The sequence below is a fragment of the Oryx dammah genome, unplaced genomic scaffold, assembly GCF_014754425.2.
Source record: "Oryx dammah isolate SB20612 unplaced genomic scaffold, SCBI_Odam_1.1 HiC_scaffold_18, whole genome shotgun sequence".
In the NCBI taxonomy this organism is placed as follows: domain Eukaryota; kingdom Metazoa; phylum Chordata; class Mammalia; order Artiodactyla; family Bovidae; genus Oryx; species Oryx dammah.
This window is the reverse complement of record NW_024070202.1, coordinates 106,933,395-106,948,274: the sequence shown is the minus strand read 5'-3', so window position 1 is coordinate 106,948,274 and position 14,880 is coordinate 106,933,395. Positions and strand designations below refer to the sequence as shown.

At 43.1% G+C, this 14,880-nt stretch overlaps 1 protein-coding gene across 1 annotated transcript; it reads right to left on the bottom strand.

The window, feature by feature from the left end:
* Positions 1 to 12,670: 12,670 nt before the first annotated feature.
* On the bottom strand, positions 12,671 to 13,600 carry LOC120877721 (olfactory receptor 2A12-like). The gene is given in 3 exon segments (XM_040260078.1): positions 12,671 to 12,922; positions 12,924 to 13,006; positions 13,009 to 13,600. Coding segments are annotated over 3 exon segments (927 nt in total).
* Positions 13,601 to 14,880: the final 1,280 nt, after the last annotated feature.

Genomic DNA, 14,880 nt, shown 5'->3' with positions numbered 1-14,880 from the left:
AACTAAAATGCTTAATTTACTTCAGAATCCTTTAACTACAAAAATTCTTAACTCAATCTTCTTGATATAAGTATAATTCTTCATTGTATTCAGATTGTAGCCGTTAGGTCTCTAACCATACTGCCTTATTTTGAGAGTATCAACTGGATCTCTAAAACTGAAAGATGAGAACATTAGCACATTTTAATTTTCTACTCAAGATTTAAGAAAGTTTGCTTCAGAACTGAAACTGGTTAGCAGATACTGCCAGTTGTCGGCCCTATGGTAATTATCCCCTTTTGCTGTCCTAGCAATGATCTTCTTCTGGTATTCGATGGTGAAATTATCAGAGGAAGGGGCCTCAATGAGTCACAAGCCTGCCTGTGCTTAGTCGTTAAGTCGTGTCTGACACTGCATGGAGCCCACCAACTTCCCTCTGTCCATGGGATTCTCCAGGCAAGAATCCTGGAGTGGGTTGCCATTTCCTTCTCCAGGGGAGCTTCCCGACCCAGTGATTGAAGCCGGGTCCCCTGCATTGCAGGTGGACTCTTTACCATCTGAGCCACCAAGGAAACCCCTGAGTCACCGGGAACTGATCTAAATTAAGCTCTCAATTTCATCCTCTTTTTCAGCGATTTGTTTAGAGATAGCTATTTGACCCAATTTGGCCAATGGAATACAATGAAAAATCTGCTGAGAAGAAATAGTTCTGGAAAATTCTTTCCTGATGAGAAGAGAAAAACATACACAAAGACTTTCTCTTTCAATTCAGTTCAGTCACTCAGTTGTGTCTGACTCTTTGCAACCCCATGGACTGCAGCATGCCAGGCTTCCCTAACCATCACCAACTCCCAGAGCTTGCTCAAACTCATGTCTATCAAGTTGCTGATGCCATCCAACCATCTCATACTCTGTCATTCCCTTTTCCTTCTACCTTCAATCTTTTCCAGCATCAGGGTCTTTTCCAAGGAGTTAGTTCCTCACATCAGGTGGCCAAAGTATTGGAGCTTCAGCTTCAACATCAGTTCTTCCAGTGAATTTTCAGGACTGATTTCCTTTAGGATGGACTGGTTGGATCTCCTTGAAGTCCAAGGGACTCTCAAGAGTCTTCTCCAACACCACCGTCCAAAAGCATCAATTCTTTGGTGCTCACCTTTCTTTATATTCCAACTCTCACATCCATACATGACTACTGGAAAAATCGTTGCTTTGACTAGACAGACCTTTGTCGGGCAAGTGATGTCTCTGTTTTTAAATATAATGTCTAGGTTGGTCATAGGTTTTATTCCAAGGAGCAAGTATCTTTTAATTTCATGGCTGCAGTCACCATCTGCAGTGATTTTGGAGCCCCCCAAAACAGTCTGTCACGGTTTCCATTGTTTCCCCATCTATTTGCCATGAAGTGATGGGACCGGATGTACAAAAAAGATCTTCACGACCCAGATGATCATGATGATGTGATCAGTAATCTAGAGCCAGACATCTTGGAATGTGAAGTCAAGTGGGCCTTAGAAAGCATCACTATGAACAAAGCTAGTGGAGGTGATGGAATTCCAGTTGAGCTGTTTCAAATCCTGAAAGATGATGCTGTGAAAGTGTTGCACTCAATATGCCAGTAAATTTGGAAAACTCAGCAGTGGCCACAGGACTGGAAAAGGTCAGTTTTCATTCCAATCCCAAAGAAAGGCAATGCCAAAGAATTCTCAAACTACCGCACAATTGCACTCATCTCACATACTAGTAAAGTAATACTCAAAATTCTCCAAACCAGGCTTCAGCAATACGTGAACCGTGAACTCCCTGATGTTCAAGCTGGTTTTAGAAAAGGCAGAGGAACCAGAGATAAAATTGCCAACATCCACTGGATCATGGAAAAAGCAAGAGAGTTCCAGAAACACATCTATTTCTGCTTTATTGACTATGCCAAAGCCTTGACTGTGTGGATCACAATAAACTGTGGAAAATTCTGAAAGAGATGGGAATACCAGAACACCTGACCTGCCTCTTGAGAAATCTGTATGCAGGTCAGGAAGCAACAGTTAGAACTGGACATGGAACAACAGACTGGTTCCAAATAGGAAAAGGAGTACGTCAAGGCTGTATATTGTCACCCTGCTTATTTAACTTCTATGCAGAGTACATCATGAGAAACGCTGGACTGGAAGAAACACAAGCTGGAATCAAGATTGCCAGGAGAAATATCAATAACCTCAGATATGCAGATGACACCACCCTTATGGCAGAAAGTGAAGAGGAATTAAAAAGCCTCTTGATGAAAGTGAAAGAGGAGAGTGAAAAAGTTGTCTTAAAGCTCAACTTTCAGAAAACGAAGATCATGGCATCTGGTCCCATCACTTCATGGGAAATAGATGGGGAAACAGTGTCAGACTTTATATTTTGGGGCTCCAAAATCACTGCAGATGGTGACTGCAGCCATGAAATTAAAAGACGCTTACTCCTTGGAAGAAAAGTTATGACCAACCTAGATAGTATATTCAAAAGCAGAGACATTACTTTGCCGACTAAGGTCCGTCTAGTCAAGGCTATGGTTTTTCTTGTGGTCATGTGTGGGTGTGAGAGTTGGACTGTGAAGAAGGCTGAGTGCCAAAGAATTGATGCTTTTGAACTGTGCTGTTGGAGAAGACTCTTGAGAGTCCCTTGAACTGCAATGAGATCCAACCAGTCCATTCTGAATCAGATCAGCCCTGGGATTTCTTTGGAAGGAATGATGCTAAAGCTGAAACTCCAGTACTTTGGCCACCTCATGTGAAGAGTTGACTCATTGGAAAAGACTCCTATGCTGGGAGTGATTGGAGGCAGGAGGAGAAGGGGATGACCGAGGATGAGATGGCTGGATGGCTTCACAGACTCAATGGATGTGAGTCTGAGTGAACTCCGGGAGATGGTGATGGACAGGGAGTCCTGGCATGCTGCGATTCATGGGGTCACAAAGAGTCGGACACGACTGAGCTACTGAACTGAACTGAACTGAACTGAACGGATGGGACCAGATGCCATGATCATAGTTTTCTGAATGTTGAGTTTTAAGCTAGGTTTTCCACTCTCCTCTTTTACTTTCATCAAGAGGCTCTTCATTTCCTCTTCACTTTCTATCACAAGGGTAGTGTCATCTGCATATCTGAAGTTATTGATATTTCCCCTGGCAATCTTGATTTCAGCTTGTGCTTCATCCAGCCCAGCATTTCACATGGTGTACTCTGCATAGAAGTTAAATAAGCAGGGTGACAACATACAGCCTTGATATACTCCTTTCCCAATTTGGAACCAGTCTGTTGTTCCATGTCTGGTTCTAACTATTGCTTCTTGACCTGCATACAGTTTTCTCAGGAGGCAGGTCAGGTGGTCTGGTATTCCCATCTCTTTCAGAATTTTCCAGTTTGTTGTGATCCACACAGTCAAAGATTTTGGTGTAGTTAATAAAGCAAAAGTAGATGTTTTCTTGGAACTCTCTTGCTTTTTTGATGATCCAGCAGATGTTGGCAATTTGATCTCTGGTTCCTCTGCAGTTTATAAATCCAGATTGAACATCTGAAAGTTAACGTTTCATGCACTGTTGAAGCCTGGCTTGGAGCATTTTGAGCATTACTTTGTTAGTGTGTGAGATGAGTTTAGTTGTGTGGTAGTTTGAACATCCTTTGGCATTGCCTTTCTTTGGGATTGGAATGAAAACCGACCTTTTCCAGTCCTGTGGCCACTGCTGAGTTTTCCAGATTTGCCGGCATATTGGGTGCAACACTTTAACAGCATCATCTTTGGGCATTTGAAATACCTCAACTGGAATTCCATCAGCTCCACTAACTTTGTTTGTGGTCGTGCTTCCTAAGGCCCACTTGACTTTACATTCCTGTATGTCTGGCTCTAGGTGAGTGATCACATCATCTTGGTTATCTGAGTCATGAAGATGGTTTTTGTATAGTTCTTCTGTGTATTCTTGCCACCTCTTCTTAATATCTTCTGCTTCTTCTACTTCCATACCATTTATGTCCTTTATTGTGCCCGGCTTTGCATGAAATGTTCCCTTGATATCTCTAACTTTCTTGAGGAGATCTCTAGTCTTTCCCATTCTACTGTTTTCCTCTATTTCTTTCTTTCTCTTTGCTTCTTTATAAATTTTAAATATTGTTATGCCAGAAAAGTTCTACCACCAAAACATCTGAAAATAGTTTATCAACCATATTGCTTCCCTAAACAAATATTCATACTGCTTTCTTTCTTGAAGATTGTTTTGGGAATTAAATATCTCATTTTCTTTCTACTTTTGTCTTATCTTTATTCTCTTTTGGTAGTTTTTGCTAACTCTTTCTCCTTGGGACAGAGGAGAGAAATATCTATGTATTGTGTGGAATCATTGGATTCTTGGTGTAAACTACACTTGCATATATAATTAGAGTAAGAATACAGGCTCTGGATCTAGATTACCCATGTTTTAGTGAGGGAGGAAAGGAACAGTTTGAGCTGACTCCATCTTGAAAAAGAAGGAAACTCCATCTTGCACTTTCAGTGAGCTTTGGACCATGTGCCTGGTAGCCATGGGAATAACATATCTACAGCCAAACTGGCCTCCCAGACTGATAAAAATCAGATGCCATACCAAGATTTCCCATCACCAAAAAGAATGCAATAATTCCCTATGTAGTCAATCACCTTTGTAATCTTTATGGCACCCATTGGTGTAGGCTACAGTGTATAACCAGCTGACCCTTCTGTTACGAATCGTGGCTGTAACTGGATTGTATCTCCCTTTAACACTTTTCAGGCTAGGTTTAAGGAATTTGGGGTTGTGGGCATAAGCAGTACAGTTAAGGTACATAAGGTACTTTTCACAAAAGTCGGTTGGGGTCCTTGACTAAGAGGAGACTCCACCTTGGGCCCACCAGTGTAATAAGCTGCACTCCACTATCTGCATTGTCCCTCTGAGTGAATTTGTCTCCTGGAACACATGGCTACAACATTTGGTGCATTGACCAGAAAACTCACTTTGAGGAGACAAGTCCCATTTGGGACTACTCTGAGGCCTTGCGACTTGAATCTTCTGGAGGGGGGAAGGCGCCTAGCCCTTCTGGAAGGATTCTGCTGCTCAACACCCAGACCTTTCGTGTTAGCAGTTAGTGGACGACAGCAGGGGAACTGAGCGCTCAGGTGAGGAGGAACCCACCCAGCAGGGTGGAAGAAGGGGCCTGATCACCCCCCTGGGAGGGACTAAAAGGGGCACAGACCTGCAGGAGACTGGAATAGGCAGGTGGCAGCAATTGCTTGGTACACAGGTTGACGAGTGTGTTAGGGCTTAGGAAGGAAATTTGTGAATGTCATTTAGGAGGTGGTGTCCATGCCGTCTTGGGGACAATTGTTACCAAGCAATCGCCAGGGGGTTGTTAGAAGAAACTTGGTCTTTGTATGCTTGTATTCTGCCATCTCCTAGGAAGTGTCCCATCTGCCATGAAATTCCTGAGCCCCTCAGAATTGTCAGGCTAGAAGGAGGGGAGCGGTATACATAAGTGGGTATAAATTGGCTTTTCCAGAGACAGCCTGGGACGTGGGCTATTTAACCCATCTGTGTTTTCATCTGCACCTGATCAAGCCCACCAAGGCAGATCGGACTTTAAAAGTTAAGGGAGAAACAGTCTTGGATCACGTGGTGTTCTGGTTTGATCATGCCAACCGGCAGGTGAAGACACGCTGACCCCCCTTCTCTCTCTGGGATCTAGCAGGTAAGGCTCTTCTCACCCCAATTAGGAAGGAGGTGAAATGGCAATTTAAGTGTTTCATTGAGTGGAAATATCAGAAGTGCATAGGGTACTGAGAACTTCGTAGACAGAACGAGAAGGAAAAGTAGAAGAAGGTCCGAGAAGGTAAGCAAGATGGGAGGAAATGAATCTAACGCAATTGTGCTGGAGTGCGTGATTAAAAATTGCAACCTACTCCAGTATTCTTGCCTAGAGAATTCCATGGACAGAGGAGCCTGGTGGGCTACAGTCCATGGGGTCACAAAGAGTCGGATACGACTTTGCCTGTGTGTACTGAACTGTAACTTCCTCCAATTTTAAAGGAAAACTGGAGAAGGAAATGGCAACCCACTCCATGTTCTTGCCTGGAGAATGCAAGGGACAGGGGAGCCTGGTAGGCTGCCGTCTATGGGGTCACACAGAGTCGGACACGACTGAAGCAACTTAGTAGTAGTAGTATGGGGTGAATATGATGCCTAACCACCTCCACAGACTCTGTGAGGTCAAATGGCCCCCTGTGGGTGTAGGATGGCTGCCAGAAGACACTGTGAACTTAAAAAAAAGTGGAAGCAGTCTATACAGTAGTCAGAGGAGAGCTGGGACACCTGGATCAATATCCATATATTGATTCATGGCTAGGGTTAGCTCAAGACCCTCCCACTTGGACAAGGTTTTGTATCCAGAAGGGAAAGGGAAAAATATTAATGGCACAAAATTTGACTGATGGTAAAAAAGAAATTCTAGAGCATTTGGATGGGGATGATCTCCCCCATACTGGACGATTACATGCCCACAGCCCAGTGCACCACAGGACCGGAGGCCGCCTTACTGACCGATCCAGGGCCAGGTGAAGCTCCTGTAGCAGCCACTACTCCTCCGCCAGCTCTCGTGGAGATCGTAGAGTCACAGTTTCAGCAGGCTCCGATCTCAGCAATGGAGACTTCTGGTCAATGCCGCCAGGATTCCACCTCAGCCGGATCACCTAGATTGTATCCACCTCTCCTGGAGAGTACTGATGGGAAGGGGGAAGAAAACACAGCAATTAGAGGCTGCACTCCACCAAGGAACAGGGGGAAAGAACCCCACTACAGGTGCCCCTCAGAGAGCTACAACAGCCTCCGGTTCAGGACGCATGGGGCACTACCATCAGCCCCCTGTAGCCTATTATTACCAGCCATTTTCCTCTACAGATATATTAAACTAGCAGAGACACGCTCCATGGTATTCGGGGTAGCCACAAGCCATGATTAGCCTAATGGAGACTATTTTTCAAGCCCACCTCCCTACATGGGATGACATAATCCAACTACTAGTCTCCCTTTTCAGCACTGAGGAAAGATACAGGCTCCTAACAGAGGCCAGAAAGTGGTTAAGAGAAACGGCACCTGAGGGTACTGCAAACCTGCAGCTGTGGGCAGAACCAGCCACCCCTGATGAGAGGCCTGGTGGGGACTGTAACACGGAGGAAGGGAGGGGCCACCTGGAGAGGTATCGGGTGGCTATTTTACAAGGCCCCAAGAGGGGGCCCCCAAAACCTATGAATATGGCAAAACCCTCTGAAGTGATTCAAAGGGAAAGCGAATCACCCTCTGAGTTCTATAAAAGACTGTGCAAGACCTCTACACTTTATAGATCCAAAGGCTGCTGGGTCTCAGATGGTGATAAATGCAGCCTTTGTGTCTCTAGCCTACCCCAAAAAGGTCAGGTGGGGGGACACCAAGGGACTCATGAATTTTTATACATCCCTGAATTTTCAGTACCTTTGTTGGGAAGAGACTTACTGTCTAAATTGGGGGCATGAGTGACCTTTCCCCCCACGAAAGACCCACTCTTCAAGTGGGCTCAACCACCTATTTACTCTTCCTCTCAGTAACCCCTCAAGATGAATGGAGATTGCACAATCTCCCAGAAGGGAAACTGAACAGGCTAAACAGTCGAAAGAGAGAGAGAGAGAGTTAACTCAACAATTCCCTGAGGTCTGGGCGGAAGATAACTGCCCCCAGGCTTGCAAAACAAGTCTCACTGGTAATAGAACTCAAACCCGGTAAAATGACGTCCACACCCACCTTGGGCCTGCCAGACCATGCTAAGCCATTGACTCTTTACGTAACTGAAAAGGACAAAGTGGCTATGGGAGTGTTGTCCCGGACTATGAGGACACGGGACAGGCCCGCAGCTTATCTCTTGAAACCGCTGGACAATGTTGCCCCTGGGTGGCTGGGATGCTTACAGACAGTTGCTGTGTTGCCTTACTGGTCCAGGAGGCAACCAAGCTGACTTTGGGCCAAGATTTGATCGTAAAAGTCCCACATGAGGTCAACACTCTTCTGTGACGGGACCCCCATAAATGGCTGTCGACATCCCGGATTACTCAATAGCAGGGACTGTTATGTGAGAATCCCCACGTTACTATTGAGCCTTGTCAGGCCCTGAATTCAGCTACTCTCCTTCCTGTGGGAGAAGGTGGGTCCTCACATGATTGCAAGAAAATCCTAGAAGAAGTTTATGCCAGCAGACCTGACTTGAGAGACCAGCCAATCCCGGGCCCAGAGTGGGTCCTATACACAAAGGCACCAGCCTGGCGAAACAAGGACAACGACTGTCGGGATATGCAGTCATCACGGAAGACGCCATCGCTGAGGCCAGCTCTCTGCCATCACACTGGTCTGCTCAACTGGCCGAACTATGTACTCTAGTCCGGGCCCTGCAGCTCTCAAAAGGCAAGTAGACAAACATTTACACAGACTCCAGGTATGCTTTTGCTACTTTAGATGTACATGGGACTTTATATAAAGAGCGAGGTCCTCTGACAGCCAACAGAAAGGATATTAAAGACAAGAAATCTCGACTCTATTAGATGCTGTATGGGAACCTGAAAAGGTAGCAGTGATGCATTGTTGGGGTCACCAAAAGGAAGACACCCCACAAACAGAGGGAAACCAACTAGCAGATAAAGCCTCAAAACACGTGGCTGAGAAATGTGGGCCTGCTGGGGGTGGAATCTATCAGAACCTGTGTACTCGCAAAAATGCCTGAGTTGACTTTAACTCTCCCACAGTATACCCCAGCCCAAGACCAGCTGGCTGAAGCAGAAAGGGCCACCAAAAATGAAAAAGGGCAATGCTGCCCCTGGACATAAACAAAAACCTCCAGGAATAGTTAAAAGGCACTCTAAGTGGACTTTAAACCCTGCTGACACTCATGGTATGTACCTTCTCAGGATGGGTGGAGGCCTTCCCCACCCCAACTGAAAGAGCAAATGAAGTGGTTTGCTGTCTGCTTCAAGAAATAATCCCCAGATTGTGTTCCCAACCAGTATAGGATCAGACAGCGGCCCTGTCTTTGTAGCCGACTTAATTCAACAGATGTGTAAAGCTCTAAATATCAAGTGAAAATTATATACAGCATATAGGCCCCAGAGTTCTGGGATGGTGCAATGAACCAACCAGACACTTAAAAGAGACTCTCTCCAAGTGGATCATAGAGACTGACTGCTCCTGGGTGGACTTCCTTCCAAAGGCTCTGCTCAGACTCAGGATGACTCCACGGTCCCATGGCTATTCTCCATATGAAATTGTGTATTGGAGGCCCCCTCCCATTGTAAAAGCTTCCCTGGTGACTCAGATGGTAAAGTGTCTGCCTGCAATGTGGGAGACCCGGGTTCGATCCCTGGGTTGGGAAGATCTCCTGGAGAAGGAAACAGTAACCCACTCCAGTACTCTTGCCTGGAGAGTCCCATGGACGGAGGAGCCTGGTAGGCTGCAGTCCATGGGGTCGCAAAGAGTCGGACATGACTGAGCGACTTCACTTTCACTTTCCCATTGTAAAACAGGTGTCAACAAATTTGCCTCGGGTAAGGGGAGATGAGATTTCACAGGTAACTAAGTTTGTACAAGAAAGGGTGCTGTTCCCCCTTGGGGAACAGATTCACGAATTTGTGCCCAGGAATCTGCTGTGGGTCAAGGACTGGAAACATGACTCCTTGGCCCCACATTGGAAGGGTCCATATACTGTTGTTCTGACCACTCCTGCTGCAGTTAAAGTTGCAGGTGTCACTCCCTGGATCCGCCACACGAGGCTGAAGAGAGCATACCACACAGACCCAGAGGACACTGAGTGGACTACACAAAAGGACCCCACGGATCCCCGTGAAACCAAGATCATCTTAAAGAAGAAAAAGAGATGAAGCTCTACAAGCAACTGCTGCTACAAGGACTTGCTGGTATCATCTTGAGGCTAACCATAGTTTCAGCACAAGGAGGGACCTGTGGTATAATTAAAGTTGAATGTTGTGTATATATTCCTGATTTGTCTGGCAATGGTAGATAGACGACATGAAAGGTCAGGTAAAAGCTATGCCTGATGATAATCTTCCTTTTTGGACTTCAGTCCTATCATGGGTAAAGGGTGATTGGTGGAAACTGTATTAACCATTGTTATAGTTGTTCTGTTGTTTCTGTTATGTGGACCTTGTATTCGCCAATGTGTTGTTAACTCTATCATAGAGGCTAAATTCATTTACCCAAATATATACCGGGAAACCTAAAATGCAGTACATCCCAATGAGTGATGCTCACACTGGAAGTTGAGAGCATCAAGAGGGTGGGGAATGAGGGAGGAAAGGAACAGGCTGAGCTGATTCCATCTTGAAAAAGAAGGAAACTCCATCTTGCACTATCAGTGAGCTTTGGACCATGTGCCTGGTAGCCATGGGGATAACATACCTATGGCCAAACTGGACTCCCAGACAGATAAACACCAGATTCCATACCAAGATTTCCCATCACCAAAAAGAATCTAATAACCCTCTATGTAGTCAATCACCTTTGTAATCTTTATGGCACCCATTGGTGTATGCTACAGTGTATGACCAGCTGACCCTTCTGATTATGAATCATGGCTGTAACCCGACTGTATCTCCCTTTAACACTTTACAGGCTAGGTTCAAGGAATTGGGGAATGTGGGCTTGAGCAGTACACTCAAGGTTTTCACAAAAGTTGGTCAGGGTCCTTGGCTAAGAGGAGACTCTGCCTTGCCCGCCGGTGTAATAAACTGCACTCCACTATCTGCTCTGTCCTTCTCAGTGAGTTTATTTCCCAGAACACGTGGTACAACATTAGCACCAACTTTTTCATATGCTACCTCAACAATGACTCTGGGTCAAATTGTTGACTCTCCAAGTCAAATTACTCAGCCTCTCTATCCCTTGGTCTTCTCATGTTTAAAAAATGAGAATTAAAACTATAAAATAAAAATGTATCTCTCTCTACCCTAACTTGAGTTGCTCCTTGGTTTCAAGAAGAAAACTTGGGGATACCTATTGGTCAGTTTGTCTACAGAGATTTAAGGAGGGCTTTCTCTGTGTCTTGTTCTGCTCTAGTTACTAAAGACACAGCTATGAGGAAGACAAAGTGGATACTTATGGTGATAGTGATTTTGTATGTCAGAGACTGTAAACTGTAAATAAACCTATGAACAAATACAAAGGAGGAAAACTTCAGCTACTTTAAAATGTCATGACAAAGAGACACTTCAGAGATATGTGATAGAAACTCACCTAGTTCTGACAAGTGGGGCTCTGAAATATGCTGGTCTTTGAGGAAGAAATTTGAAGTCTATGATGCTTGAGACCTGATGAATTAGAAGATCCAGTAAAATAGGAATCTCTGTCTTGTCTTCTCAGTCTTTTTAAGCTCTTTGCTGATTATTAGATATTTTTAATTCCCATCTAGTCAAATTTATCAATGTTTTCTCTGGTGGCTCATTTGTACATTGGTTTAAAAAGCCTTCCCTTTCATACTTTCAAAAGCATTATAGTTTTGCCTTTGACACTTAGGACTTGAAAATGCCAGGAATGGTTTTTTAGCATGCTTGACCATCTACATGGTTACTCAGTAGGACCTACCAGAAGTATTTCCTGCAAAGCCCTTCCTTTCCCCAGTGATCTTACATGTCATATACGGACTTTTATAGCAACTGTTTATAAAGTCATGAGTCAGCTTCCTTACTTTTCTGTTTTTCCAGTTTGTTTATTGGTGAATCCCTGGATAAAGACTACACTGTTTTACTTATTTGCACTTTATAGTACATTTTGTAAAATCCTCTCACCTTGTACTTCATCCTTTTTAATGGGGCTTGGTCTAGCTGTTGCTCTTCATATTTTAGTATCAGCTTTTCAAGTTCTGCAGATACCCACACATTTCTGAGATATTGTAAGATATTTATTAGAATTACACTGAATATATTCATCAATTTGGAGATACTAAATATTTGCAATATTATGTCTCTCAATTCAAGAGCCTGATATATCTCATATCATATATATGTATATTTAGTTACCACAGTGCCTCAGTAATTTTTCTAATTGTCTCTTTATAGTTTTGTACATCCTTTGTTAGATTTATTTCTAAGAATTTCAAATTTGTTATTCATGGTGACGTTTTATAAAATTTCATTTTAATTATGGATTATATTAAGAAGTTAATTTATTATTCTTATTGTTTTATTTACATTTTGGAGGTAAATCTTCTTTAGGTTGAAAGGAGTTTTACCATTAATTGATGTTAAATTTTTTTCAAACAATTTCTTCATTGTATATTTTGTTAATGTGACAAATTTTTTTCATTGTTTGAAAGTTAAACAATTATTGACGTTTCAGGATAAAAACTTTATCATAATTTACTTTTATTTTTATGGACTTGTTTTACTAATATTTTAAGATATTTGCATTTGTATTCGTGAATAGGATTAGACTGTGTTTTCTATTTTGTAATGTTTAACTCAGGGCTACTATCAAGAGCTTAAACAGTAAAGGTATTTATTTTTTCATTTTATAAGAATTCCAAAGATAAAGAGTACAGGGTTTGTTAAATTAAAGGACTCAAAAAGACATTCAAGGTTTCAGAGTCATGAAGACAGGCTCACACACCACACTTCAAACAGTCTCTCACAACGATCTCTTCTTCTCCAGAAATCGCCTCAGGGCACCCTTCACCTCTGCATTCCTCAAACTGTAGATTAAGGGATTCAGCATAGGGTTGAAAAGGCTGTAAAACAACGACAGAATCTTCCTTTGTTCCTGAGAATGGCTGGACTTGGGCGCCAAGTACATGAGGATGGCAGTGCCAAAGAAGAGCCGGAGCACGCAGAGGTGGGAGGAGCAGGTGGAGAAGGCCTTCCTGCGGCCCTCCGCAGACGGGGATCCTCAGGACGGCGGCCAGGATGCGCGCATAGGAGCCCAGCACCAGGCAGAGGGGCCCGACTAAGACACACACGGAGCCGAGAGGACGATTTGGTTGAGCCTGGTGTCGGCACAGGCCAATTTGAATACTGATATGATTTGACAGAAAAAGTGGTTTATTTTTTGTGGCCCACAAAAGGGTAGCCTCAGAATGAGAGAAATATGGACCAGAGCCAAGAGGAAGCTGAAAATCCAGCACGTGGCTGCCAGGACTGTGCACACTCTCCAGCTCATGATGACCGAGTAGTACAGGGAGTGGCAGATGGCCACGTACCGATCGTAGGACATCACCACCAGAATCAGACACTCTGTGACGGCAAATGCCAAATACAGAAACGTCTGAAGTATGCATGGAGCAAAAGAGATGGTTTTCTTCTGCATTATAAGATTCGCCAGCATCTTAGGGACAGTGCTTGAGGCATAGGCCATGTCGGCGATGGCCAGGTGTGACAGGAAGAAGTACATGGGGGTGTGCAGTCTGGAGTCCAGGCAGATGAGCCCCAGGATGACCCCATTCCCCAGCAGCGTGAGGCTGTAGAATAACAAGAAGAGGCCAAAGAGGAAAACTTCAAGTTCTGGGTCAATTTGGAATCCCAGCAGGATGACTTCTGAGATCCATGTCTGATTGCTTCCCATGCTCTTTTGACAGATAAATAAAATGCTGCACTTGGGACAGAAATGTTAGAGCTGAGAGGCAGAGAAGGAAAAAAGTTGATACGCTCATACAAAGTGAGAATTTATACCAGAGGTCACAAATCAGTAATTCCTGGATCCAATCAGCCCAAAGTCCTGTGATATTGATTAGATAATTTCCCTTTTATTGATATTTTAAAAATTTTAGTTATTGATCAATTTTTAAAATTAGTAGATTTTGCATAAAAATTGGGATCTGTCTTCTTTTCAAAAAATAAAATATTTGTCATTTCTTAAAATTCGTTAGCTGAAGCTAATGAGAAGATAGTGGCAGATTGTTTCATTTACCACTATTTTCACTAATCTCTATTTTCTCACAGAAAATGAAGTTTAATGATGCTGAACAATTTTATCAGTATACTTGAACTATTAATTTATATTTTATTAAGGAGAAAGTAAATATTCATCCTCAGGATGAGTTCTTAGGTTCTTCTGTACTTCAAACACATAGAAATAAAAAATAAAATGAAACCCCCCAAATACACAACCAGAGTTTAAAGCAAAACAATTCTTCAAACAAATTAATCAGAAACACGATATGGTCCAACTATGAAATCAGAGAATCATACCTAGAACTCAACTGGTATGTGGTCAGGACAGGTTTTGGGATATGGGGTACGAATATGGTTGATTGAAACTACAGGCTTGAGTTGGGCCCATAAAATGAGATTAAAACAAAACAAAACAAAAAACACTGCTGTTGGGCTGCTAGATACAGTGATTCCAAGGAAGTCAGTATGCTTGCTGGCTCTGTCATTAGATCACTAGTGCCTGAGACACTATTATATAGGACCTGATTCTATGTAAAAGGCCCATGAAGTCATCTGAAGAGCAAAAAAAATGTAAAACCACAAGAGAGGAAGAAAGAAAAGGTGGAAAGACCAAATAAAAATAAAAATACTGGCAAAAACAAAAAGACTTTCACTCAAAATATGTGCCTAAAAAGCATACCAAAAAATTTCATACTAAAGAGGAAAACAAGGCAAATGATTGAAATTTGATTTATTCAAGATGAAACTAACTTTATAGAAGAATCTTCATAAAACTCTAATATAATTAAGGATGGTTAAGATGTTCCAATACATTAATAAAGGGTATACTATTTATTCAAATGTTTAATAAGTTAAAAATAAATAAGGAAGGCAGGAAAACACAATCAGTGTGTAAAAATAGATCAACTATGCTACTGCTAAGTCGCTTCAGTCGTGTCTGACTCTGTGTGA